Consider the following 26,191-nt stretch of genomic DNA (forward strand, 5'->3'; position numbering starts at 1 on the left):
TATTCTCATTTTTGAAGGGTCAATATATTTCACTTAACTGCTCTGATAATTAATTCAATATTCAGAGTTGTTAAAGAGGAAGCAGGTTCATCACATCTTTGTAAAGCAGTTTTGAATGTTCTTAATACGGGTTTAAAAATGTAGCTTGTTCCAGGCTCACTAAGTCTTATTCGAGCAATCCAGACTCTCCCTATAGCGAGCATATTGAGGCGTAGTGTGTGTGTGTGTCTGTGTGTGTGTGTGTCTGTGTGTATTGCAAGACCCTCCGCGGCCATGTGTGTGGGTTGGTTGCCTCCACTCATTAGAACGGGTCATCTCTCTCCCATGGAAAGTTTTCACGGCTGTGAAGCGGATTAGGAGCCGGGAGAGAGAGAGGAGGAGAGATAGAAGGAGAGATTACTGGGCATGCTGGAAGGAGAGACTGCCTAAAGAGAGAATTAGCATGTACACTCCAGCATTTGTTTGTGTATGTGGCTACATCATCCAGAGTGCCGGGTTTACAGTCAGACAATTGGTAGAACAAGTGAAAGATGGTATCATCATGAGTGGTCGTTTTTTTTAACAAGATGAGAGCAGACAAGGTCTGAGGACAAGAGATGGAAGTATGTTGGGTTAAAGAGAGACAATCTTAACACGGTTATAATTACATATTGACACGATGACACTAAAAGAACAGGAGTAGTAAACAGTTCCTCACACTGATCAGATTAATTCTACTCAACACAGGCAGGTGTAACTCAATGAAATAGGCACAAAGTCGCTATGAAAACCATTTTACTTTGTGTACTTTTTGGTTTCCCATTTGACTTTGAACAATAAACCTGGTATTTTTAAACTTTGCACATCATGTGAAATTGTGAAAAAAGTCAAACCAAGAGCAAAAAAACCCAAAAGCTTCATTTTTTTTAAAATCAGCTATCAGTAAGATGTGTTGAGAAGAGGTGCATGACAGTTTGTTGCCTGCAAATAGCTGCAGACCAGTCAGGTCGTCCATGCTGACCCTGGTCTACAACTTACTCCACCTTCAATGAGCACATGAGTCCCAAAACTGATAACAAAAATGTGCTCATAAATCATGTTTTTTTTTTACATCATCATTGCATTGAAGCATTTGTGTGTTAACTTAGGGAAATATGGCACCAGGATGCACTGTTCAAAAGGCAAACATGCGGTGGCAGCATGATCCTTTGGGCAGTGTTCGTATGGGAGACCTTTCATCCTGCCATTTATATTGGTTTCGCTTTGACATGTACCACCTACCTTAACATTGTTGCAGAACAAGTTCACCTACATGAAATGATATTTTCTCATAGTAGTAGCCTTTTTCAACAATATAGTGTGCCCTACCACACTGCAGAAATGGCTCAGGAATGGTTTGGGGAACACAACATGTTCGAGGTGTTGCCTTGCACTACAACTTCCATAGTTCAATCAGGAGAGACACAGTTTGAAGACTAGATCTATTTCTTACAACTTAATGAATAATGAAACAGAATCTTTGGCGTAAGGACTCTATGGGAATATTTTGTGAGTGTAGGATGTGTAATTTTGGCAGCAGAACAAATCCCCCTAGAGTCCAGACTCTGGTGGTGGTGGTTGATGAATTCCAGGAATTGAAAACTTTGCGGAGACCAAGTGGAGATGGGGAGGTGGAGGGTGTGCGCGCCATCAATGCAAGAAGGAACTAGCATGACAGAGAGACACATTTAAAAAGACAGCAGAAAGTTGATAGGCTGACAATAAGGGCATGCCACTGAGCTATTGGATGACAGCCGCCGCCTGATTAACCAATGACAGCTCCGAGAGCGTGCAGCTGGAAGCAGGTGAGGAGAGTTAAACAGCCTGCTGTGATTGCTTTTATAGACTTCTGTCTGCACTTTCGCTAGAGCTACATATCTCAATCCAATCGAGTTGTCCAAGTCTAAGTTGAGTCCAAGTCACCGAGGAAGATTGTGTAGAAGTCTGCGCAGTATACTTGATATACAGAGGACAGCTGTTTCCCTCCAAACTGTTCACTGTGAAAACCCAGACTGACTGTGTGGAGCCTCCTTGATGTGTAGCCAAATGTGTGCATCATGAAAAAATGCTAACCACGGCTCTCTTAATGGTAAGACACACTCATCAATTCTTCTAGGGTTGGATCACTGCAAGTAACAAAATCCAATAAATTCAAAACTACCTGCCAACCTGCTATGTGTTGTATTCAATAACTGGACCGCCGTCTCAATTTACATGAAGTGACTTTATTGTGCGCTGCACATTACACTCCATGACACACACGTTGTAGTTTCTCCCCAACCAACTGTATACCGGAAACTGTCGCAAAACTAAACATTTAGACCCAGTGGTTGAGTCACTATAGTAGCTAAAGCTGCACCATAGCTTGCTAACAGTTATGTCAACAACAGTCCAAGTAACTTTAGCATCTCACTTTCTGGGTGCATAATGAAAGATGACCGTTAAACTTTTGAGGTGATGTTTCTTTTAGGTATTGAACATGTTGAAGGGCTCTTGCTGCATTTACTACAAATCTTTGAAAGCAAAACACAAGATTCGTGGCATCTCTCTCAACATCCTGGGAGCATCTATAGCTGAACAAGACAAGACGAGAACAGACATGCAGGAGAAAAAGTGACAGCTCTAGCTCGAAACTTAATAATTATTAGGGCCTTATTTAAAAAAAAAAAAGAAAACCAACAAAAACAAAAACATTAATATAGCCTTTATCATAGTCTGAGTCTGGACTCAAGTTCTACCACACACAGCTTATGTGAGGGACTTTTATTTTGTGTCGATCTTGCCTCCTATGACTAATCAGTACCTCTTATCTCTTTGCTAAGCGTGTCCAGCATATGTGTATGTATTAATCTTTAATATTAAAAAATCTTCACCTCATTTTTTACACCCACTTGGAAGTTGGCCTTGCAGTAACAGGCATTCAACATTAATTTATAGAATTAGTCAATCTTTACGCAAATAATCTTGTTCCTTTCGTTGGTCATAAGGTTTTATCAGTATTATTTCCGGCTGTTTCATACCCAGATAAAGAGAACACTCAGTGTGTTTAAATGTCAAATGAACCTTCTTTGCAGTCTATTAAGCAACATGTGTTGTTTATTAGCAAAACTTTCCACTGTGAACCAAAGTCCTCTAAGAAACTTACTCAGAGCACAAAACACTTAAAAAAACACCTGTCAACATTCCTCATCTCACTGTCATTGTAAAAAAAGAGACAAAACCAACTGCCTTAAAGTGTCATGTGCCCATATCATATTCATAATGAATAGTCTGCTATGAATTCAGAGATGCTTTTACGAGAATATATTATTTTTCTTTATGGAATGTTAACTTCACATCTTAGTGCGTTTCTGAATGGAGCCTGAGGTGATTAAGACTTAAAGTGAACCAAACATTACACCAGCCAAACTTCTCATTTACAATTAGAGTTTGAACGATAGTCTAACTACTGTTTCTCGCATTCATACACATAAACTACACACATACACACACATGGAGCACCAGCCGCCAGTGGTCTTAAATAGGCAAATTCCTCCGCAGCATTTTCTCAACATCGTTAAAGCTGTCTGCGTTAAAGCGATGTTTTTTCAATCCGTCTGCTCTCCCTGACATTCCAGATCACGTTGGCGTTAGGTTGATTGGGGGAATTGCACACCATATGCTGCTGTGTCAAACACCTACATTTAAGCTGGCAATGGCCCTGCATCCCTAATAGCAGCATCATTGGAGCTTGTTTATCTAATGCGCCTGTTAATGTTATTTATTGGGAGTCTGCCCGCTATCCAGTTTCCTCCATGCATGCTAAGAAGCAGACATAAGATATGCAATGCTAACGTCGGCCTAACTTCACGGCAGTAAAACAGAGCATTTGCATTTGATGTAGCACATAATAAACTGGTTATTAGCATTTTAAATGCGTCAAACAAACTTGAAAAATGTGGCCTGTGCTGGTGTGGTTTTTATTATTGCTCTGTGCAGTCAAACACACATACACATGCACACGTGCCGTCAAACACGTACAGAAAAGTGTGCATAGTAGACACATAAATATAAAACTGCTGCACAAAGGCGCAAACTGATGTCACAAGGCAAAGAGTCACAGGACAGATGATGATTTGATGAAGTTGTCTTCACTCTTTCAGCTTCTTTCTCTCTCTTTTGCCATAAACTTCTCTCATAGCATTGAAATATGGAGACAATCGTTTCATGGCCGATTCATTGCTCCAGCCCCAGAAAAGACGGTCTAGTTTCAGCTTTGACAAGCAACGGATATATACAATATGAGGTTAACAGTAGCCGGTGCTGTCACTGCACCAAAAAGCCTGCTTATAAAGCTTTTACAGGACTTTCAGTCAGGGGTGTGCTGACCTTTCAAACCACAAGCGCGAAACCCCTAAAACACTGATTCAAGTCAGCAAAAGACACTTCCACCCCAAAAAAATGAAGTCAACACAAATTCTACTTCTTAAATTTAAACACGTGCTTAAAATATGCTTTAACATGAGCACCATGGCTCTCTCTTTCCAAGCTTTTTGATGTAAAATCAGTACCTAACGCATAATTTGATACACTTTTTACATTGTTTTTACAGTACCAAGAGACATTTGTGATGCAATTTGCAGGATCTTTATATGGGTCCTACTTATCTGCGTTAAATACTTGTTTCTGATTGGTCAAACCTCCATGACAACAGTGAATAATTCCCAATAGCAACAGCAACAGCAACGCCATCGACAGCCTGATCACACACATATCACATATGACATCAACTCACTCCGCAGAAAGGAGTCCGGCACATTTCACCCCTGACTGTTAACCACTGTGGCAAAGACATTGGTCACTGTTGGCCCTCTGAATCCATCAATATTGTAGAAACTTTAGTTACCTCTCAGGCTGGTCTTGAGAGCTAAGAAATAATGACAGTTACCAGGCACATATGTGAGAGCAGCCTGAGAAGCTACTGAGCTCTCACCATCTCTGATTTTAGAGATGGAGAGCATCTCTAAAAGTTGCTGATCTCTAGAAAATCCCTTCAGTGATAAGTGGTAGTAATAATAGCAACAATGTTCAAAGTTGTGACAAAGTAAACTGTAATCTTCCCAAATACCATAAACATCATATTTAAATCATGTTCTTAAATGCTTCTTCAGTATTTGATATCTGATATCTAACTGGCATGTGTTCAATTAAGCACATTGTTGTGCTCTCTTCCATTCAATGGCACGACACCAAAAGTGTTTTTTTTTGGGAAGTTTGTTCAAAATTTGGAAAAAGTGGAAAATTAAAGTGTCTAGAAAATCTTATTCTTATAACAAGATTGTATTCTCCTCATCTGTTTTCAATTGTTATGAATAAAAAAAAGACCCACAATTTTCACTAAAGAAATGAAATTGCATGGATAGTTAATGTTTTACGGCTGTGTGACTGAGAAACTCACAGTCTGAATGAGAGAGGGCGAGCACAGCGCAGGAGGAGAGCTGTCTGAATTGGTTTTTCATTAGCAGCTATGATGTGATAATCTCTCTAACAGTAACCAGGCCTCACTCCCTGCAGCCCACAACACTCCTCAAATGCTCTGTCTGTGTGTGTGTGTGTGTGTGTGGTGTGTGTGTGTGTGTGTGTGTGTGTGGTGTGTGTGTGTGTGTGTGTGTGTGTGAGATTACCTTTTAGATGGATGTAAACTGGTCTGTCAGCCACACACACACACACGCGCGCACACACGCGCACACCACACACACACCACACACACACACAAACACACACACACACACACACACACACACACACACACACACACACACACACACACACACACACACTCCAAAACATGTGCACAAGCCAGACCTGATCCCCACTGTCCTCTCTACATGTAACCCCACTCACACACCCTCACCCCATCACACCAGCTTAAACCCTACATGTTAATCTCTCTCCTTCTCCCTCTCTTTTTCTCAAACACACGCAGACATACTGGCTTTCATTCTCTGCTTGCAGAGACCCTCGCTTCATTTTCTGGTCATGTGAACCCATTGCGAGGGGGCGAAGCGGACACAAAGTGACACAGAGAGCAGTATGGGGAGGAGTGGTCGGGGGGCGAGGCTGGAGCTGCAGCCTGAAAGGAGGCGATGGGAGGTGTCCTGATTGTCCCGCACTGAAAGGGACAGTTAAAAGGAGAACCTTGTTGCAAAAGCTGATGGGCTGGCCCAGACGCTGGTTAAGTGCTGGTGGTGTGTGTACCTTCATGTGTGTCTCTGTGTGCTGGTGTCTGTGTGGGTCGAATTTAGAGGAAGATGACTGATGACTGAGGTCAATACTGTAAAGATTTTAAAGGTTTCAGGAATGTATCACTTTTTCAAAACTAGGACCACTCTCTTATCTGTGGGCTTGATACAAAGCTGCAGCCACAGTTAACACAGTTAATAGTTTGTTTGTTTGTTAGCTCATGTGTTTGTCTATATGTTCTATGTTCATTTGTTTTTATCTTCCGTAAAGTTCATTAAGTTGACTAAATGACCTCTAAATCTATCTCATCACAAACTATCTTTTTTTAATAATCTGTACAAAAACCTTGTGGTAAAATTAGAAATTTTCAAAGTTGTACAGGTATAGTTGTGTTTTGTTTCCTGGGCCAAACCCCGTGCCTTCTCCATCAGTTACAAGCTCAAAACCACAACAAATCAACACAACACCTAATGTTTGAACTTTTTTGGGAAAGCTTAAGACATGATATCACATGCCACTTTAAGAGCTTTGAGGTCCTGGTCTAAGTGTATATTTTTACCTTCAGTTTGAAAACTGTTCCCCCATGAGTGCTGTTGATGAGTTTAGCTAAGCTAAACGGGCTGTTTCTCATTAACCCTCCTGTTATGTTGCGGGTCAATTGACCCATTTTAAAGTTCAAAAATCAAAAAAAAAAGTTAAGTATTTTTGGGCTATGAAACTTCTGATTGGCTTAATTAGCATGAAAAACATATATGCAGTCAAAGTGGAGGCTAAAGGGGGTCAGAAGTGTCAATACTAATGTTTCTTTGCAACTGTGTTACATATTTCACGTTCCAATGTACATAAAAAAAAACTATGATCTGTTAGAATTAAAGAACACCAATGCACTAAATATTGATTTAAATGGTTAGTACTGGAGTTGATAAAGAGATTTAAAAAATGTAAATTGGGATTTTTTGGGGGTTCTGACACTTTTGAATCAGTAAATATGCCTGGGTCAAGTTGACCCAGGAACATTACTGCTGTCCCTAAGAAATGAACATAACAGGAGGGTTAAACAGACACAGAAGTGGTTTTGCTGAAAGCAGAAGCATTTAACCTTTGCTGAAATTATATACCTTAAGTATTATCAGAGTTTAAAGGACAATCATTTCACTAGGAAAGCAGTCTTCCAGTGCCTGGAAGGAAAATGTGATGAACTCTGTGTTGATTTGACCTTTTTTAGACAAAGTGGTACTTTTCATCACTTGTGCTGATCAAGTCCTCAACATGTGTAACTATTCTTTACTGACCAAAAATCTCATCTCATCCTGTTTTCTTTACTGTGGAAAAAATTAAGAAATCCTTTTTCTTCTCACCGATTCTGTCTGGATTTCATGGTATTAAAACTAACAATTTAACAAATGTGTCTGTCTTGTTGCTGATGGTCTTGTTTGCTGAAGTAGCTCATAAAGAGGCACTGCTGTTAATTTCAGTCTGTTTCATAACCAGTATAAAATCTCCTCCAGGAGCTTTAATAAAGAGCACAGAGTTTTATACAGTGTGGGAAACATTTGTGCCAACAGACACACAGCTGGTGTGGTGGCCCTTGAGGCCGTTACATCCCTTTAGCATGTTAGCTATGTCACAACATATGTTAAATTTTTGAATTACTTGCTTGTGTCATATTTTGTCCTCACAAGGTGTATGTCTGTGCCAGAGTTTTATCTTTTTGGGAAGTGACCCACTTTTAAATCTGACCTTTCATCTGATTTTGAGAGCTTTGGCATTCTAGTGACTTTTCACCCATTAGTCAAATTTCACACACAAAAAAAAAAAGAAGAAATCAGATCTCGAGCTGTTGTGCATTGGATGGAAAATGAGGACACAGAAAACTTTATTGCTTCTGTTTGATAAAACTCATCATCAACATGCTTCAGAAAGCTTTCAGATGTCAAAATTTGAATCAGAGCGGTTCAGACAGAGTGAAATAAGAACATGAAGGTATGTTTCTTCATTACTGAAATGTAATTGACTTGTTTTGCCTAATTAACGCCAGTGTCTTCCAAGAACAAAACAGCCCCACCAATATTAATTAGGACCTCAATATTCATGTCGGCAAAGATGGTTGTGAGGTCTGTAATTAACAAGCTTTTAATTGTTTGATCGTCTCCTTAATTTAAAGGCTTGCTATAATTTGAAGGTTTGTTTACTTTGCAACTAACAGGACTGAGGAAGACAGAAATCTTATTGATATTCTCTTTAGTCTAGGATTTATAAGACAGAAAATGGGGCTTTTAAAAGTTATCCAAACATTTCTGAGAGGGGCAGAACATATTTATATTTTTCATATATTAAGCTTTCATTAAAATAAAATAAAAACTCAGAGCTACTTTTGAAGGGCGCCCTAGGCTTTGCTTGTGCTCGCTCTCAGATCTCAATGCGTTCCTGTCTTCCATCTGCCGTTTGAATGCTCCCAACCTTTGTGAATTTCTTCCTGTGGAACTTCAAACTCTGGTTTGATGGCGTCTTTGACGGGAAAATGAAAGAAGTATAGATTCACAGTTACACGTTTCAGTTGGTATGATAAACTGCAGGCTTGCTCCGCTCAGTTGACCCGCATTAATTTTGGTTCAAACAATTTTGAATGAAGACGCTTTAAACTTATATACCTTTAAGATTCATTAAAACACTGAAATAGTTCTCAGACAATATATGAAATAACTGTTTAGTTCATTTATTAGTTACTAGTTTATTTGACATGGGACCATGCACGACACACTGCTAAGCCAGAGTTAGTTAAGAAGCTAATTTACATCTGTGGTTCCTGGGCAGGAAGATTGATGTCTTTATTCAAACATGTTCATTTAAAAAATAACACTACTTCCAAAGTTGACCAAAAAAGGAAAAGTCAACAAATTCCATCAGCAAGCACTGAAACATTTACATTTTCATGTGCAAAAAGGAGTATGACGAAGTAAAACATACCACGTTATTCACTAGTTATTTACATTTCAATCACTTTCAGTAAATGCATTTATACAAACAAATCATACTTGAACACCCCCTGAGCCTGCAGGTGGGTGCTGGGGTGGCGGTGGGGATGAAGAAAATTCAGCAACGCAGGCAGCAGAGGTGTTGACAGGCAGAGGGAGAGATGGGAGATTTTCCCAGTTTAAATAGACAGCCAATTTGAGAGGCAGAGGGCGGGATTGGATGATGATTATGAGAGTGGGACATGGGACGTGTTATAGCAGTGCAGCTCGAGTTGTCTGCTCTGAACTAGCTCGCAGGCATCGCTCCATTTATTGCGATAGGCAATCTTAGGCTCTAGCAGAGGTAAAATGTGCTGTATAGTGCTAGCTTACCTTTGGTACCGCTATGGTAAAGATTCTTAACACATGAACCGATCTGAGGTGCTAGCTGTGGTTAATTTTTACCATGTCATGCTAGCATTTTTTAAACCAGCTATGGAAAAGTGTTACTTTATCATGCTAGTCTGTTTTTGTTACTATTTATGGTCACGTTTTAATTGATCATGTGAGCCTTATCTTTGTTGATATTTATGGTAACTTTTCATGTGCTAGCCTCTCTTTTGTGCAACGCAATGGATAAAGTTGGTAGAGACAGGGTAGGCTAATGTTAATACCAGGTCCTTTTCTTTCTCGACCATCTTGTAGCTAAAACGACTGCAAACGATGGGAATGAAATGTTGAACAGCAGCCTTATTTTGTGGGTACCAGGTTTGTCTTAAAGCTACAAACAGGATTTTCCAGTAACAGGAAAACTGACACAGGCAGAAAATTAAAATAGTGACTGAGACCAACCTCATCTTCAGCCTGAACCCAACAGATACTGTTGCATTTTAATAGCTCGCTGTATTTAAAAGAACCCTTAAAAAACTTTGACTGTGACCTTGACCTTGTGTTTCTGTGCTCTTCTCAGCTCAGAGATGTTCATTGTTAACACAGTGACAGTTGAGGCAGACACTGACCTAACATCTTCTCATTCTGCTGGAGGGATGCCTCTATTGAATGTTTACTGCCCTCAGCTCATAGAGAGGTCGTGTGGCATGGCCCACCCAGCAAGGAGAGATGGGAGATTGTGTTTTAAGTTGAACTTCAAATGCACAGGGTTTTTGTTTAACAAAGGGAGTAAGTTGTTCTTACCCAACCTTAATCCTTAAAGGTTTATAAAAAAGAAAATCCAGTTATATCATTTATCTAGACATTATTCCATACTTTTTATGTGTTCATGGAATAAACCACTGGCCTGGAGCACAAGGTATTCTGTCTTTTTTTTCTGTCTGTCTGTCTATTGTCCATCTTCTGTCTGTCTGTTTGTCAACTTCTTGTGAATACTGTGTTGAAAAAAAGTGAGGAATAATGGAATTACATTTTTTCAAATCAAAAAGGACCTTACCATGAGTTAGAGGTCAAAGGTCATGTTCACTGTGAACTACATTCATCCCACTGTAAAACTCAGTATCCAAGCAATGCATTATTTGTTTTCAGAAAGGAAACACTGAAGAGTGCATGATGGCAGTTTGCATGTTGTTGGAGGTAAATGTGATGATACTTCTGATGGAAGTAGTGATAATACCTTCATTGAACCCTGTAACAAGGACCACACCGTAGAATGTGTTCTTCTCTTATGCTTAGTATAGACTCAAGTCCCTAATTCACATCACTCCTGAAATTGTCCTACCTGTGTATGGGTGGACTGTCAATGTGTGAGCCCAAGTGAGCGTGCAGAGCAATGACATCATTCATGCAAGTTTTGCTTTTGCCAACCGCTCGCCTTAGGTTGCCTTACATATTGTTTTCTGCTGAAACTGTCTTTAAACTTTGAAGAGTTCAATCAGAAAGGGGCTTAGTTTTCTCTGAAGTCTGTCCTAGGTCTCAAGGTATGAATTTTGGCTACCTCCCATCTTGGGTAGCAAATAATCAGCTTCACACTGAGTCAGAATTAAACAATTTTGGGTGTTCTTACTAGGTTCACTTTGAAACAGATGAGCAGACGTCATCGGCACTTGGAATCAAAGATGAACTGAATGTATGTAAGGGTCAAAGGTTAGTAAGACTTAAAACATCTAGCTTGTTGCGACACTATTCCACAGAAATTCAGATTATTCTTCAGGTTGTCCACCATCTCACCCATCCGTCCATCTGTCCACCAATACTTCCTATTCATGTGAACACCATGTCTTTGACAGGCCTCTGTAGCTAATAAGTGAAGATCAAATGTTTCCACTAGAAGAGTTTAAAGTGTAAAGAGCCCTACTCCAATATTATTGTAAGGGTAACACTAGCAGTGATTTGAAACATTGTCCCGAGTGGTTTGATTCAACAAAAAACTATCAATCCTAAATAGAGTCAACTTGACTCAGTGGCTGTTACTGTCTTTTTGCTGTCCAGGAACTGATGTGAGAGGGCAGAGAGCCACTTAGTAAAGAGAGCTGGATAAAAGAAAGAGGTTAGCAGGAGAAGGGGGGAGCAGAGCCAGAAGCTGGAGAGAAGGAGTGGAGACTGCGAGGGAAAGTGTGAGAGAAGGAGAGATAAAAAGACATGAACAGGGGGAATAAAAGAAAAGCAAGGAGCTTACGCAGTGAAAAGAGCACATTAGGGGCGACCTGCTGCGACAGTAGTGTGTGAAACGTGTGAATAACTGCCTCCATTTAGACCAGTGTCCTGGTGGTGTGGAGCAAGGGGCCTCAGATGGACACACACACACACTCAAATACACCCCCTAGAAAAATACATAACTAAAGCAGAAGAAAGCCATTCAAAAGCATGTGTTCCTGCACAAAATGATACCTGACGCACACACACGCTCTGCTCTGTCCCTCTCATTCACACATTTCTCCACATTGGCCGGATTAGGAACACTTTCTCTTGAATGTGCGAGGCTGCCCCGTGCACACAAAGGAACACTCGGGGACAGGATTAGTAGGCTTACAGCGGTATCACATATGTCCAGTTCAAGCAATTGGTATTCAAAGCTTTACACTTTCAAATGCCACCAAGAGAGAGCAAAGCCGAGCAGCGCTTTTTTCTTTGCATTGGCAGCACCTTTATGAGAAGGGCTCTTTTGCTGGGCCAACAATGAGGCCGTGAATACACATTTTTACTGTTCTACCACGGCGATCTACAGAGCAGGGAGAGGCGTTTCAGACAGACTTCATTATCTGGGTTTCAAGTGATGTGTGTGTGTGTGTGTGTGTGTGTGTGTGTGTGTGTATGTGTGTGTGGTGTGTGTGTGTGTGTGTGTGTGTGTGTGTGTGTGTGTGTGATGGAAGGAAGGACAGACAGATGGATGGATGGAGGGATGTAGAGGTGGTGGTCAGAGGGAGAGTGCTTCAGCCACTTCTGCAGGTTATTGTTGTAGGCCCGATCCTCCACTCCACCTCGACCAAAACCGATCTGGAGGAGACTCTTCAGAGCTGAGAGAGCACTCTCAGTGGCTCAATATACACAAGACTGACTCAATTTAATGCTTTCTCTCCATATTTAAACACAGCTCTTTAAGAGACCCCTCTGTTCGCTTGTTCATCAATAAAACATGCATTTATTAAAGATTCATTTTTGTGTCAATGTCATACATTTTTTATTATTTAAGCAAACAGTTTATTGCTGATTTTAATTTTTCTAACATATTTTTTGGAAGTTTTATTTGTTAAAACATATCTGTAGTTTGACAGTTACAAACCTCTATGCGTGTGTTTGTGTATTTATGCGTGTATTTGTGTTTGACTCAAACTCAATTGGAAAGACAGTTAAAGTATTTTGAATTCAGTATAGTGTGTAGATTTTCTTCAGTATTCCGATTTTTTATAGTATCAACTTTTTTGAAATAAATTTTTGAAATATCAAAACAGAATTCATTATATAATTTCCGATTTTATTTTAATTTATTTTATTCTAAAGGGAAAATGTTCAGAGAAAAAACAGCCACGAACGGTAAAAAAAAAACCATCAATAATAAGTAAGATCGTTGTACTCATTATGATAAAAGTTAAGAGTTGAAATACGAAGTAATAATTCACTCGAGGAATCGGCGACAAGTTTTATGGATGTCCAGACTCTGACGCCCACATGCTGCCATATGGTCAGCAGAGCGCTGGGTGTCTGAGCGGGGATGTTACCTCTGTCCCCCCGGAGGCCGAGCACCCTGCTGCCGCAGAATGAGAGAGCAATTTCCCTTTTCATTCCTCCTCGTCCCCTCAGGCAAACAGCAACGACCGGAGCGCGACAGTCTGCTTTAATATGTGACTGACCGATCAAAATTGCGAAAAACAACACGGCACGAGAGGATGATGAAGGACTTTTTTTTTAAGAACACAGCTGGCTCCCTTCCTGGTGCATCCAGAATACAGTTGTATAGTCTCGGAGATCAAATCGTGTGAATTGTGTTTGGATAAATAACATTTTGCGCGACGTATTAACGATCATTTTGTGCGTAAAAGTGTCAGAAAAATGCTCAAAAGACACGGCAGTGCAAAACAAATATTAGCATTCAGTTTAAAAAACATAACTTGTAGTGTACATAGTCTAAGTTCTATAAGGCAGAATTTAAATAAAAAATAAACCTGGCCAGAGTGTCCCAAGAAGAGAAACTTTCTGATCCAACAGAAGCTTAAGAAGAGAAGGAAAAGAGGCAGAGAAATGACGAAAAGGAGAAAGGGGATAAGGAAAAGGAGTAGAAAAAGAAGAGACGATGAATAAGGGAAGAAGAGAAGAGATAAGAAACAAAAAGAAATGAAAAGAAGACAAGTAGAAGAGGAGAAGAGAGGCGCGCTGTGCCCCCAACAGTGTCCTGACAATGGCAGTGAATGGTTTACGCACCGCGGTCACTGGGACAGTCAAAGCACACCGCCCCCTTTTCTAACGGGCAACGTCATCCTCCTAACGAGGCGTTATGAATAGGAAAGCCGCTTTTGTCTGCCCGCGTGGTATAAATAACATCATCAGTGTCCTGCTCACAACAGAAGACACACAGGGACACAGAGAGGGAGAGAAAGACACTGGCATGTGTTCGGCGCGGGTGTTAAGACGGACAGAAGTGTTAGACAGGACGCATCCAGCTAACATCAGGTTGACCATAGTGACACAGAAAGAGAGAGAGAGAGACACAGAGAGAGAGGGGGAGAATAGAGATAGAGAGAGGAGAGGAGAAGAGACACACAGAGAGAGAAAGTGAAAGAGATGAGAGCGAGAGAAAGTGAGAGAGAGAGGAGGAAGCCAGCAGCGACCTCCTACCCAACAACCTCGGTAGCGAACCCATAAAATGAATCCGACTCCAGCTCGAGTAGCAGCGCCTCCTCCCCCGGACATGGACGGCATGTCTCTCCGTGATCACCTTCATCCTCATCACCTCAACCTCCTCAAACCACATCGGCTCTTCAGTGTCCTCATCCACGCAGAGCAGCGAGCACCAGCGCCAGAAGATATCCAGCGGAGAACACCTCCTGCTCTCCGGAGACTCAAAATCTTCAGCCGTGGACAGACTGAAACTCAAGAAACAAGTCACTGAGAGGAAATGTACCACCTCCGGCTTAAGATCAACGGCCGGGAGCGGAAGCGCATGCACGACCTCAACCTGGCCATGGATGCCTGCGCGAGGTGATGCCCTATGCGCACGGGCCCTCGGTGAGGAAGTTGTCCAAGATCGCCACGCTGCTTCTCGCCAGGAACTACATCCTGATGCTCACCAGCTCATTGGACGAGATGAAGCGGCTGGTCGGGGAGATTTACGGCGGGCAGCACTCTGCTTTCCACGGCCCCGGTGGGCACGGCGGGGGTCCTGCTGCTGCAGCAGCGGCGGCTGCCGCCGCCGCCGCCGCTGCTGTGCACCAGGTGCACCCTCTCCTGGGCAGTGCGTTAACCTCTTCAGGACCTCCCACTCTAACGAGCGGGCTGCCAGGACTCACGTCAATACGGGCACCCCACCCTCTGATGAAGGGCTCCCCGGCTGCGCCCCCGGCCCTGCAGCTGGGCCCCGGCTTCCAGCACTGGGCCGGACTGCCGTGTCCCTGCACCATCTGCCAGGTGCCCCAACCTCCGCACATGCCCATCACCTCCACCGGCCTCACGAGACTCACAGGGGAGAAGGACGTGCTGAAATGATGCCCACAGACACGCAAAGACTGAGATGTGATGCTGATTGTAAATAGAGAATTCAGGGCATGAGGGTGGATTCGGCCTCACCTGTGCATGCTGTTATTATGTCTGTTTTCTTGTTTGGCGTATGAGAAAAAAATGTTTATTTTCCTCCTTGTAACAAGGACTTTAAAGACTGCTGATGAAGGGGAAAAGTGAAAGTTGGGTGTCATGCAACAAGCTGCCACGAGCCTCCTTAGTGTGACAGAGGTTTAGCCTCACAGTATAAAGTGAAAGGTGAACGAGGCTGCATGAACATTTGGTTTTGATTTGACATTTTTCTGCATCAGGCGTCATTTTGTGAAAACGAAGAATGCTCTCTGTGCCTTGTACCAAGGATTTTAAACTTGAGTTCTAGCCTATATGAAAATATGAAATGTAGGCCTATGTGTTTGGCTAAAATGGAACTGCTGCCATTTGTTTGTTTCGGTTATTATTATGCTGAGTGTGTCTCGCTGTTTGTCCATTTGTGTCCAAATTTTTCTTTATTTGTAGCATTTCTTTTCTGCATGATGGTAGCTTCAATAATCGCAGCATGATTGTTTTGCTGAACTGACTTTGTTATGCCCAGAGACCCCGTGTCTTTATTTTTGTACATTGTTGATGAAATATTTATTATCGCCCAGCGTCCCTGGAAGAAATTTCAATAAAACTGAGATTACGAATCAGATTCACTGACTTTACTTCTTTGGTTATTTAAAAAAATCACTCCCTGAAACTCTTACATTGTAAAAAATGAAACAAGATACACATATATGGTTCCATCCTTGCGGTAAACCACTTAAGGTGTAGTTTAAATCTATTTGCAATTAATTATTGCTATCATTTGCTCATTTGTTTATGGTGCTTTACAATTAGAAAGAATAAACTGTTGATTGGTACAGAGACAACACTTTTAACTCTCTAAATTTACTCTCAAATTTTTGCCACTGCTAATTTAATTCTGGTACAATTTTCAGCATTGAAAATGTGAAATTACATATTTTTTTACACTTAAGAATAAAATAAGGCGTAGAATGAGCAACAACAATATTTTTCTTTTTACAGACTTCATTCATACACTGTTAACTTACTGGATTATTTGAACAATCAAGGTTAATAATATAAATAAATTCAGACAATATATAAATAAGATAAGACCCAGCCTACTAATAGCAAAAACATTAAGGAGAAAAACAAATAAATGTATTCCCACAATGCTTGCTCTTTTTTCCCTTCCAAAGTAATTATCCGGCTTTAGTTATTTTGGGTATATCTGCAGTATTTAAGGATTTTGCTTGTCTTCTTCCATAATTTGTCATTATATTAATATTTTCATACAACTCAAAATTAAGTTAAGACATACTAGACAATACGAGTCGTTTTTGGAATCGATTTTCTTTCTCAACATTAAAAAACTGATTTTCAAACCATTCTATCATTTTTTATTATTCCCTCTCCCCCCTGAGCACCGTCCGGGCCCCATGTTGCAGCAGTAATGATGAGTTAAAACACAGCCAGTAAGGTTGCATTTATTTAACATTTCCTTGTAGCCAGCAAAAATGTTATAAAGGAAAAGGGGATGATGAAATGAAAGAGTGGGTCTGCAGCCTTAATGGAGCCCGGCTGAATAGTTCGTTGCAGCAGCCAGAGAAGTGATCCTCCTCCTCGGGGAGCGCAGAGCAGTTTGTCCGCCGGGTCCCATGGGTGTTCCTCCGTCTCATCTCTGCAGCGACAGAATGTATGTTTGTGCAGATTACAAGTTAATTGTTCATGGGGGACCAAGAGGAGAAAATCACATCACAGAAAAGGCGTCGGGATTACAGGCTACTAAAGCAGAAGATTATACATTCAGACCCCCTCCTCGGCCTCGCCGAATGCAAATGAGTGAGTGGATTAAAAAAAGAAAGAAAGAGAGAGAGAAAAAAGAAATGAAGAAAGCCTTTTGTAACTTATTCGGAGGGAAGAAACCCAAAGTTCTGTGTCTAAGTTTGGAAAGAGTGAAAGAGTTCATTTACACTTCGTTTTTTTGTCTTTAGGAATGAGTCTAGCCTTTCTGTCCCTCGCAGGCTGCCAGATGGGATGTAAATAGCTGGGTAGCTGCAGTGGCCTTTTAACCACACAAACACTGAGGAGGATGTTGTCAAGGGAAGCTGGCGGTTTGCGAGTTAATAGTCATGAGTTGGGGTAATTACTTAAGGTTTATTATGCTCTGCTTTCAAAGGAAATGGACTCTTCAATGGGCCGAGGAATACTTCTTAATTCTGGCTAATTAGGAGCCGGCAAAGCAGAGACAACTGCTGCTGCCGCTGCTGCTGCTGCTGCTGCTGCCATCCAACTCCGTTACATTCATGCGGAGGGGATCAGTTGTAAGTAAGCCACAAATGATGCACAAAAACAATCAAGCACATGCAAATAACATGCACTGAACAAATGGCAATTGCGTGCAAAAGAGATAAATGCAAATGAAAGCTTTTTCACAGTTCTGTTCTCCGAGTGAGAATCTGGCCCATGAACACATGGTTACAGGGGTGTTCATGACTTAATTTGAACATTTTCCTCCTGCATTTCAGCTTATATAAAAAGTAGTTGGACATTTACAAAGAATGCTGCACTTATGTGTTTTATATCAGTTTTATTTTAATGATGAGGCTTATCTTCCTGGTAGGATTCAGAAAATGATCCTCATGAGACCTAGTTTATAATTTAATCTTCTACCGCATCATGTAAATCCCTCTGAGACTCAGATTCCTCTTTCTTTGAGGCCCAACATACACAGAAAGTTAGTGGTGGTGAGGAGGATAATTATGCAGCAAACAAATAGAAAAAATAAAATGAAGCTGTTGAAAAGAGGAAAGAAAGACAGAGAGATGCAGAAAGTCATGATTTGAAAAATGTAAAGAGCATTTGTTGTGTTACAGGTGATAGAATATCTTTGGGGGTTTTACACACTTTGCTTTCTTTTGCATATTCTGCTCAAGAGAAGTCTGAATCAAGCTTCAAAACCTCAAACACAGATACAAGATGTAAGTAGATAAAACATTTTTACAACACTTTACCTTTGCAAAAAAATCATTCTTTGGTGAAAGGAAAAGCGTACTTACAATTACACCAGAACCAAGCGAAAGACTTGTAAAGCAGAAGTCAAATATCCAAAATGAAATAAATTATTTCAAAGTGAAAATGGGCATTTTGGAAAAGTTTTGGAGGTTTACCATTCAGGAGATGCAAAACCTCAGGAAGTCTGTCTTTCTCTGATTAAAAATGATCTCAAAAGATACATAATAGTAATAATAAGGCTGTCAGACAGATGTGAGATTTATTTCCTCTGTGTTTTTGGTTTTCAGCCCGGCTCAGCCATGACTGAATGGACTTGTGGCCATCAGCTCCTCTTTTCATGAAGCTTGATAAACGACGGGTCCTTGAAAGAGCACACACCTGTTACTGGGAGTCAATCAAGGTTTATCACTAAAAGCAACACTGCTTTGTTCACCCTCTATACACACACATACACATACACACACACTCACACACACTCTTACACACAGGCCTGTCTTCACTCTTGGGCACAGATGCTAACAAGGCAAACAAATGCTGTCAGCCTGTTACTGAGCTGTCTCTTCCAAAACAATTGGAATGAGGAGAAGTCCAGAATGAGTCATATCATCCTGACCGCGACGTGTTAAGAACACCACTGATAAATAAATGTCTAAAACCTTCAATGCCATTCCAACAGAACATGGTGACTGTTTAATATTAATGCTAGAATGGCAGCTGCTTTTATTGAAGTGATTGATGGAAACTTCAGAATGGTTTAATTAATGTTTCCTTGATTTTTTTAATGATTTATCTGTTATCTTTGTGTGTAGTTTGGTTTTGGTGTCTCATTGCAAAATCATTTTATCTTATAAATCTGTTTTTGGCTTGAAATATTATCTATATATGCCAAAATAATTAGATAAACTCAAACCCACCATAATCTCAGAATCAGAATTTCCACACGTTTAAGATCTCAGTGTAAAGAAAATTAAGGTGATCACTGTTTAAACATCTCTTACTCAGTCAATGATTGTTGTTGCGTTCAGTCGTGAGAGTGTGTTTGTGTGTGTGTGTGTGTTTGTGTGTGTGTGTGTGTGTGTGTGTGTGTGTGTGTGTGTGTGTGTGTGTGTGTGTGTGTGTGTGTGTGTGTGGTGTGTGTGTGTGTGTGTGTGTGTGTGTTCTGCTGGTGTGTGTACTCGCTCGGTCAGTGAGCGGCTGCAGGGCTGCAGCCTGAGGGCAGCAATTGAAAATAAATTTCAGTTGAACAAGGGGCAGCGAACGCATCAGGCGAGCTGCTGCTAGAACAAAAGCAGTTGAGGGGATAAGTTATTGAGCGCACTGACAGCCTGAACGAGGCTGATTATAACAGCCTGCTCGTGCTCTGTGTGTGTGATTGTGTGTGTGTCATAGGTCATAGTTAGTGAGGCAGGTGCAGAGGCCATCCCCTCTGTGGGTGTGTGTGTGTGTGAGTGTGTTTTGGTTGTGTCGTGTTTGTGTGTGTGTGTGTGTGTGTGTGTGTGGTGTGTGTGTGTGTATGTGTGAGTGTTTGTGTGTGTGTGTACTGCTGCCCTCAGGGAAGCCTCGGGGCCCTCTGCCCTCCCGTCCTCAGCTGATTCCACAGACTAATGTTTAACCCATACTGCCAAAACAGAAAGCATATTTCCATCATAAGAGCGCTTTGCCATAGCCATTAGCGACTGGGCTCATTGCATGTTAATTGGTGCAGTTAGAGAGGTGGTGTTGACACTTCTCTTTGTCCACGCAGGGTCGCAGGGATGTGAGAGGATGGGGCTGCAGATTGACACCCATGTGTATTATTGTTGCAGGGCTGGTGCGTCATCTGTTGTGGTTTGGACTTTCAAACACAATGGAAACAGATAAAGTTCATTTTAATAAGGTGTTATCATGCACACTGTCAGAATCAAATAAAGCTCTAAGCTGTGAAACTTTTATTGATGCACATTGTGAAAGTAAATCAAGTCATAATGCAAAAAATATGTAAAGTGGTGAGAAATCAAGTACTCTTCTTTACTCACGTATTACAACTGGATGCTGTTTTTTACTTGGAGGTCACTATCAGAGCACTTTCCCTTGTGTTTCTTTTATCTGGCAGGTATAGCTTGTAATAACAAAAAACTCCTTTAAAAGCATTCAAAACACCATCAGAAAAATATGCTGTCTCTGTCTGAACATTCTTAAAGTAAAAAGCCATTGTTTTTTTTAGATGATGGAGTAAAATGTAGAGTATTTGAATCTGAAATGCTGACATGAAAAAGTAAAGTAGCACAAAGTGGAATACTGTTAATGAGCAAGTACCTCCCTTGACATATAAACAATAACAATTATCCTGTTACACGATTAGTCAAGGATTATATAGGTGGACTAGTTGAAAACTAGTCAACAACAATGTTAATATAATAAAATAAAAATTCACTTCTTTCAGTTTTACTAATGGTTGTAACTTAGCATCTTTTAGAGTGTCCTCTAAACAAAACAGGTCATGTAAACTTCCTACTATGGGCGAAGTTGTTTTCTTTCCAATATAGTATCCTTTCAATTATAGATACAAAATTGCAAAAAGGAAATCTATCCCTAAGAAACTGTAAAAGTATAGAATTAAGTAAATATGTATTATGCCTTGCTTGGTAGGTCATTCTCCTTGTACAAAAAGTTTGCCATAACCCAAAGTAGTTTAAGATCACAATGTTGATTTTCTTTTACAGCAATCCTCTGAGGAACTTCTGTTTGTGTGATTTGGTGCCCCCTGTGGACCAAACCCTGGTTTCATTCTCTCATGTTATCTGTTCATGTGTCGGTTGTGTTTCTAAAGAAAAATCGTATCCTGCTGACTTTTAACCAATAACATGTATCACTCACTGTGAATCTTTGCACTGGAAAATAGAAACAATCTTTTTCTTCTGTAGCGGTGAATCACTCTGGTCTGACACCTACCCCCGGACGCAGTTTCAGTCATTAATAGTACAATATAAAATTATCAAAGCTTGTCGCTGATGGTCTTGATTGGTTTTGACAGTCATAAAGATGTATCAGTGTTAATTTCAGTCTGTTTCATAACCAGCTTAAAAACTCCTAACAGGAGCTTTAAGTAAGAAAAATATAGATATAATTGAGTGTTCATCCAGTGAACCATCAGGTGAGCATTGTTGATACTATTAATTACTGGCCTATTAAATAAAATTGTAAAACACACACAGAGAACCTTCCTGACAAAATGGATGTGCTGTGTTTAACCAGCATGCAAAATAGCACAAGAAGACAAAACTATGCACATACAAACATCACACACGCTCACTTACACACACACACACACACACACCACACACACACACCACACACACACACACACACACACACACACACACACCACACACAAGCAGTTTTGGTGTGAATTCTGTGTAACAATACAGATTCGGCCAGACAGTGTGTCTACGTGTGTGTGTGTGTGTGTATGTGTGTGTGTGCGTTGTGTGTGTGTGTGTGTGGTGTGTGTGTGTGTGTGTGTGTGTGTGTGTGTGTATGTGTGTGTGTCTGTGTGTGTGTGTGTCAGCAGTAATATCCTCCTACAGTGACTGACAGATGGCGTTCAGTGTTTGGCCATAAATGTGCTCTCTGAGTGTTTGTCTGTGTGCCAGTCGCCTGTAGTTTGGAGACTCCCCGTGAGAGTTAAACTGTCCTGACACTGCTCAAAACCAACTGTCCTTGATTGTCAACCATGGATGAACCACAGCGTATGTATGTTGTGTGTGTGTGTGTGTGTGTGTGTGTGTGTGTGTGTGTGTGGCTGTGTGTGTGTGTGTGTTGCTGTGTGTGTGTGTGTGTGTGTGTGTGTGGTTTGGTGTTGTGCTGGCTTCTGGAACGAGCCGAGCAGGCCAGGGGAGCAGATGTTAATGGGAGAGATATATCTCGCTAAATCTCTGGCCCACCACATGCTTTCAAATCTGCCCCGGAGGACCAGTCTCTCGCAAAGATGACACTAGGAAACAGAGCAGGAGAACTAATATATGAGAGGGGAGAAAAAGCAAAGATTGTTTATGCGGTGTATGTGTGTGTGTGTTGTTTGTATGTTGTATGCCAGCTCCGGGCCTGGCACAGTGCTGGGGGACAGTCCCCTCTCAGCGGGGGAGGCAGGCGACAAAGTGAAACATGGTCGTGAGGAGAGCAAGCCATGACTGAAGCCAAGAACAGACATCACAAACTAGAGAGATCAGACCACCTCTTGTACGGTCCAGTCCAAAATGAAATAAAAACGTGTTTGATTATGTTCCTTCACTGAAAGCAAACTGAAAACAGGGGCATAAAGTGTCTGAAATGAAGGCAACTTGAATGTGGACCAAGTTGTTTTGGTTTGAAGGCAACATGTTCTTCTGTGGTTGATGGTGGTTTTCTTCTCCTGCTGTAAAATAAGTGCCATTGATAAACTTTTCAACAACACCAGGCCTACCACTGAGAGTGAACTTAGACATTTTATAAGAGCGACACATCATGACAAGGGGCATTGGTGAACTAAAACAATAGATATGATGCAGAGTCCATTATTTTTTATATCAGAACATCTCAATGTAGAATTAATATCAACCTAAGCCACCAGGCAAACAGAAAAGTAAATTCATATTTGTTTTTAAAGTTTCTTTGTAATCACTTCAACGGAGTGGAAAGAAATCAGCATTAATTAACTCGAAGTATAGAATGCCTGCTATCCCCCTATTACATGGAAAAACCTGCGAGTACAAGCAGGAACCAGGACTAAATTTATGAAATATAAAATTCTCTAAACAAGTGTTTTGACATTTTTGAAGAATCTTGCATTTGCTTTCTTGCTTATATTTGGGTTGAAGGTTGATAATACTTCCTGTTTGCATGCTAAATACAAAACTACAATCTGGACAAGATTAGCTAAACATAGAAAACTGGCCACAAGGTTAAACAGCTAACTGATTTATGGGCTGTATGAAAACCAGGGACAACTTTAATGAGTAAACTGGCCCTTTAGTAAATCCGTTTCATAAGCAATGTTTATATAAAATTACAACCTGTGTTATCATAGAAGCTCCCTCCAGATTAGCTTGATCAAGTCAAGCTAGTTTTTAACCTATGTTCGTTTTTTAGGGGACAGCAATCATGTTCTAGGGTCAATTTGACCCGGGGGCCGTATTAATGATTCAAACGTGTCAGAACCCCCAAAAAATCCCCCAAAACATTTCTTTTAATCTCATTGTGAACTCCATTACTTACCCATTTAACTCATATGTAGTGCATGGTGCTCTTTGATTCTCACAGATCATAGTTCAATGAGGAAAATTCACTTGTTATTTGAAAATTCATGTTAAACTTTTTTTATGTACATTGGAAAGTGATTGGGGTGAAATATGTCACACAGTTGCAAAGAAACATTTAGCATTCAACACTTCTGACCCCTTTTAGCCTCCACTTTGACTGCAGGGTCAAATTGCACCACGAACAGTATCTATGTAATATAAGCATGCAGGGGGGTAGAAAATGTGTGAAATGAACCATTTTCAGTAACAGTGCTTTCTCCAAAAAACTATGTTTAGCTCTCTACTGCTCTGCGAAAAAGAGACAAATTGCAGTTCAAGTAAAACCATAGACTGTATAAATAATGGTGTAGTATCCGTGACGTCACCCATCTGTTCCTGAGCGCTGTTTTAATGCCAACCAACGGCGGCAGCCATATTGGAAATGCGGAACTCAACCAGGCATAATGTGACATAAAGAGGCGGAGTTTGAGCCTCCTAGCCAACAGCTATGTGTTCCCATCCGGGAGTCAAGTCAGTCTTGTCCTTATTTGGGCAAAAACTCGTAATCTTAATTTCTTCTGAACCGTCACATTAGAAAAAATCACCCCCCTTACAGTGTGTGCCAATAGAGAAATTAGCTAAGTAGAGCCAAGCCGTTTTTTGAACAAGGCTGTAAACACGTTTATTAATGCTGCAAATATTGTCTTTTTTGAATTGGTGTCTATGTGGTTTCCAGTGTTTCTGCAGCCAGCCTCGAGCAGATTCTCGATGTATTGCAGTTTATAACACTTCTGCATCGGCTTCATAGTTTGAGACGGAGGTTGCCGCTTGAGTAAAACGTTATCAAATTTTAAGCTATAGTTTTGTACCTCATTGAAGCTTCACTGTTGTAGCATGTTCTGTCTCAATAAAATTGTCTCATATCTGTATGATGTTACAAAGAAACTGCCTGACTTTAGATTTTAGGCTGTCATTTTACCAAGGACAAGGCATAAATGCATTTAAATTAAAATTCATTTCATCTTAAAACAACATCAAAATCCAACTTGTTTGAACTTTTAGCGAGGGATCTTTTTTGACTGAAGGGATATCAGATTTTTTTTCTTAACAACCATACTTAAAAACATGGATTCAAACAGGCCTTTGGGATTGGTACAAAATCTCTCTGTTGGCAGCCGTTTAAAATAGATGTTACACCCTCCACCATGAGGTACGTGGCTTGGCATCAGCCCACATTGAAACTCTACAGCCCAGCCTAACCTTCTTGTCCATCATGCATCAGTTGGCAGAAGACGTAACATAGAGATTTCACCTCCCTGCTCTCTCTCTCTCTCTCTCTGTCCAGATGTTACACCGCTTCTACCTGCCAGCTGACTGATAAAAGTATATCTGAAAGAGTCTTCCACAAAGAAACTCTGTCACCTTAAAGGGTCCTCTGAGGATGAAAACCCCTTTATACATTTCTGTAAGGTCTGTTTCTAAGCATGTGATCTGGCTGTTAACCAAGGCGTTAGCTCGCTACCTGACCCTCTCTGTGAGCTGGCGTTGATGCTAAAGCAGACATTAGCCTCCTCCCTCTGGCTTGGATTCAGCTGGCACGCCTGGACCTCATTGATGGTGCTGCCAGGCGGACTCCATCACAGTTGGTGGTTTTGATCAATATCAACGTTAACAACCACCAGACAGCTTGTTGGAGAACAAACAAAACTATAAATAATGCATCAACACGTTTCTGACGTCCGGGACGAGATGGTTATTGGTGGAGAGGTCAAAGAGAGACACATTTATTTCACCTCAGAGATAAGAGTGTGTCACTTCAACGTGTAAGTAACATGTACTACTCTTTTGTGTAAAATAGTATCACTTTACTTAATGCAACTTCATGTAATTGTCTCTCCAAGGAAACTTCACCTGTTAGTAGCTGTTAAAAACACAAAGAACCAGCTTAAATATTAGGCAGGTTGTTAGCCAAGCTAAGCCTAGACCCTGGAAACTGGAGGAAACATACAGCTACACTCTGTCTTCATTATGGAGTGCTATCTAAAACCTCTTAAGCTGCTTTATTAACATGTTTTGGCAATAACTGTTAGCTGCTAAATGTTGGCAAGTGTTTTCTCATGGTGAATTAATGTTTGGTGTCTTAAAGAAAATATGACAAGAGTACTGTCTAGACCTACTCTGTTTGTAAAGTGTCCTGAGATAACTTATGAATACTGACCTTTGGCAAGTGAAATCCCAATGGGCCACGGTTAACATGAGTTTTTTAATTCGAAATAATTATTCAGAACTAAATAATTCGGAATCAAAGTATTCTCCTTCGTGTTTACATAGAAATAGTAATTCCGAATTGAGGTTTAAATGGAAAACACGTTTAATTGTATTTAATCAATTCCCCTTAAGGTCTGGGGTTAGGAGGGTTCTGATTGGACAGGGGTGGGCGTGACGTGTTTATGTTACCGGAAGAAAACAGACTCCAGTTCCTGCTTCTTTTATTTTCGGTTACAACATGGAAGACCACAC

At 40.8% G+C, this 26,191-nt stretch overlaps 1 protein-coding gene and 1 long non-coding RNA gene across 3 annotated transcripts; both read left to right on the plus strand.

Annotated features, from left to right (window-relative positions):
- Window positions 1–14,504: 14,504 nt before the first annotated feature.
- On the plus strand, window positions 14,505–16,042 carry olig3 (oligodendrocyte transcription factor 3; the record flags this gene model as incomplete). Its single annotated transcript, XM_034682302.1, is given in 5 exon segments — window positions 14,505–14,543; window positions 14,545–14,598; window positions 14,600–14,747; window positions 14,750–14,827; window positions 14,830–16,042. Coding segments are annotated over 5 exon segments (834 nt in total), but the record flags the coding sequence as incomplete, so codon positions are not given.
- Window positions 16,043–17,460: 1,418 nt separating this feature from the next.
- Window positions 17,461–25,796, plus strand: LOC117811896. Of its 2 annotated transcripts, none has more exons than XR_004631076.1 (3): window positions 17,461–17,725; window positions 18,704–18,816; window positions 25,017–25,796. It is a non-coding gene; the product is annotated as an uncharacterized LOC117811896 (long non-coding RNA). The 2 variants fall into 2 exon arrangements; XR_004631077.1 differs by lacking the exon at window positions 25,017–25,796 and adding an exon at window positions 20,161–20,271.
- Window positions 25,797–26,191: the final 395 nt, after the last annotated feature.

This window comes from Notolabrus celidotus, chromosome 4, assembly GCF_009762535.1.
Source record: "Notolabrus celidotus isolate fNotCel1 chromosome 4, fNotCel1.pri, whole genome shotgun sequence".
In the NCBI taxonomy this organism is placed as follows: Eukaryota; Metazoa; Chordata; class Actinopteri; order Labriformes; family Labridae; genus Notolabrus; species Notolabrus celidotus.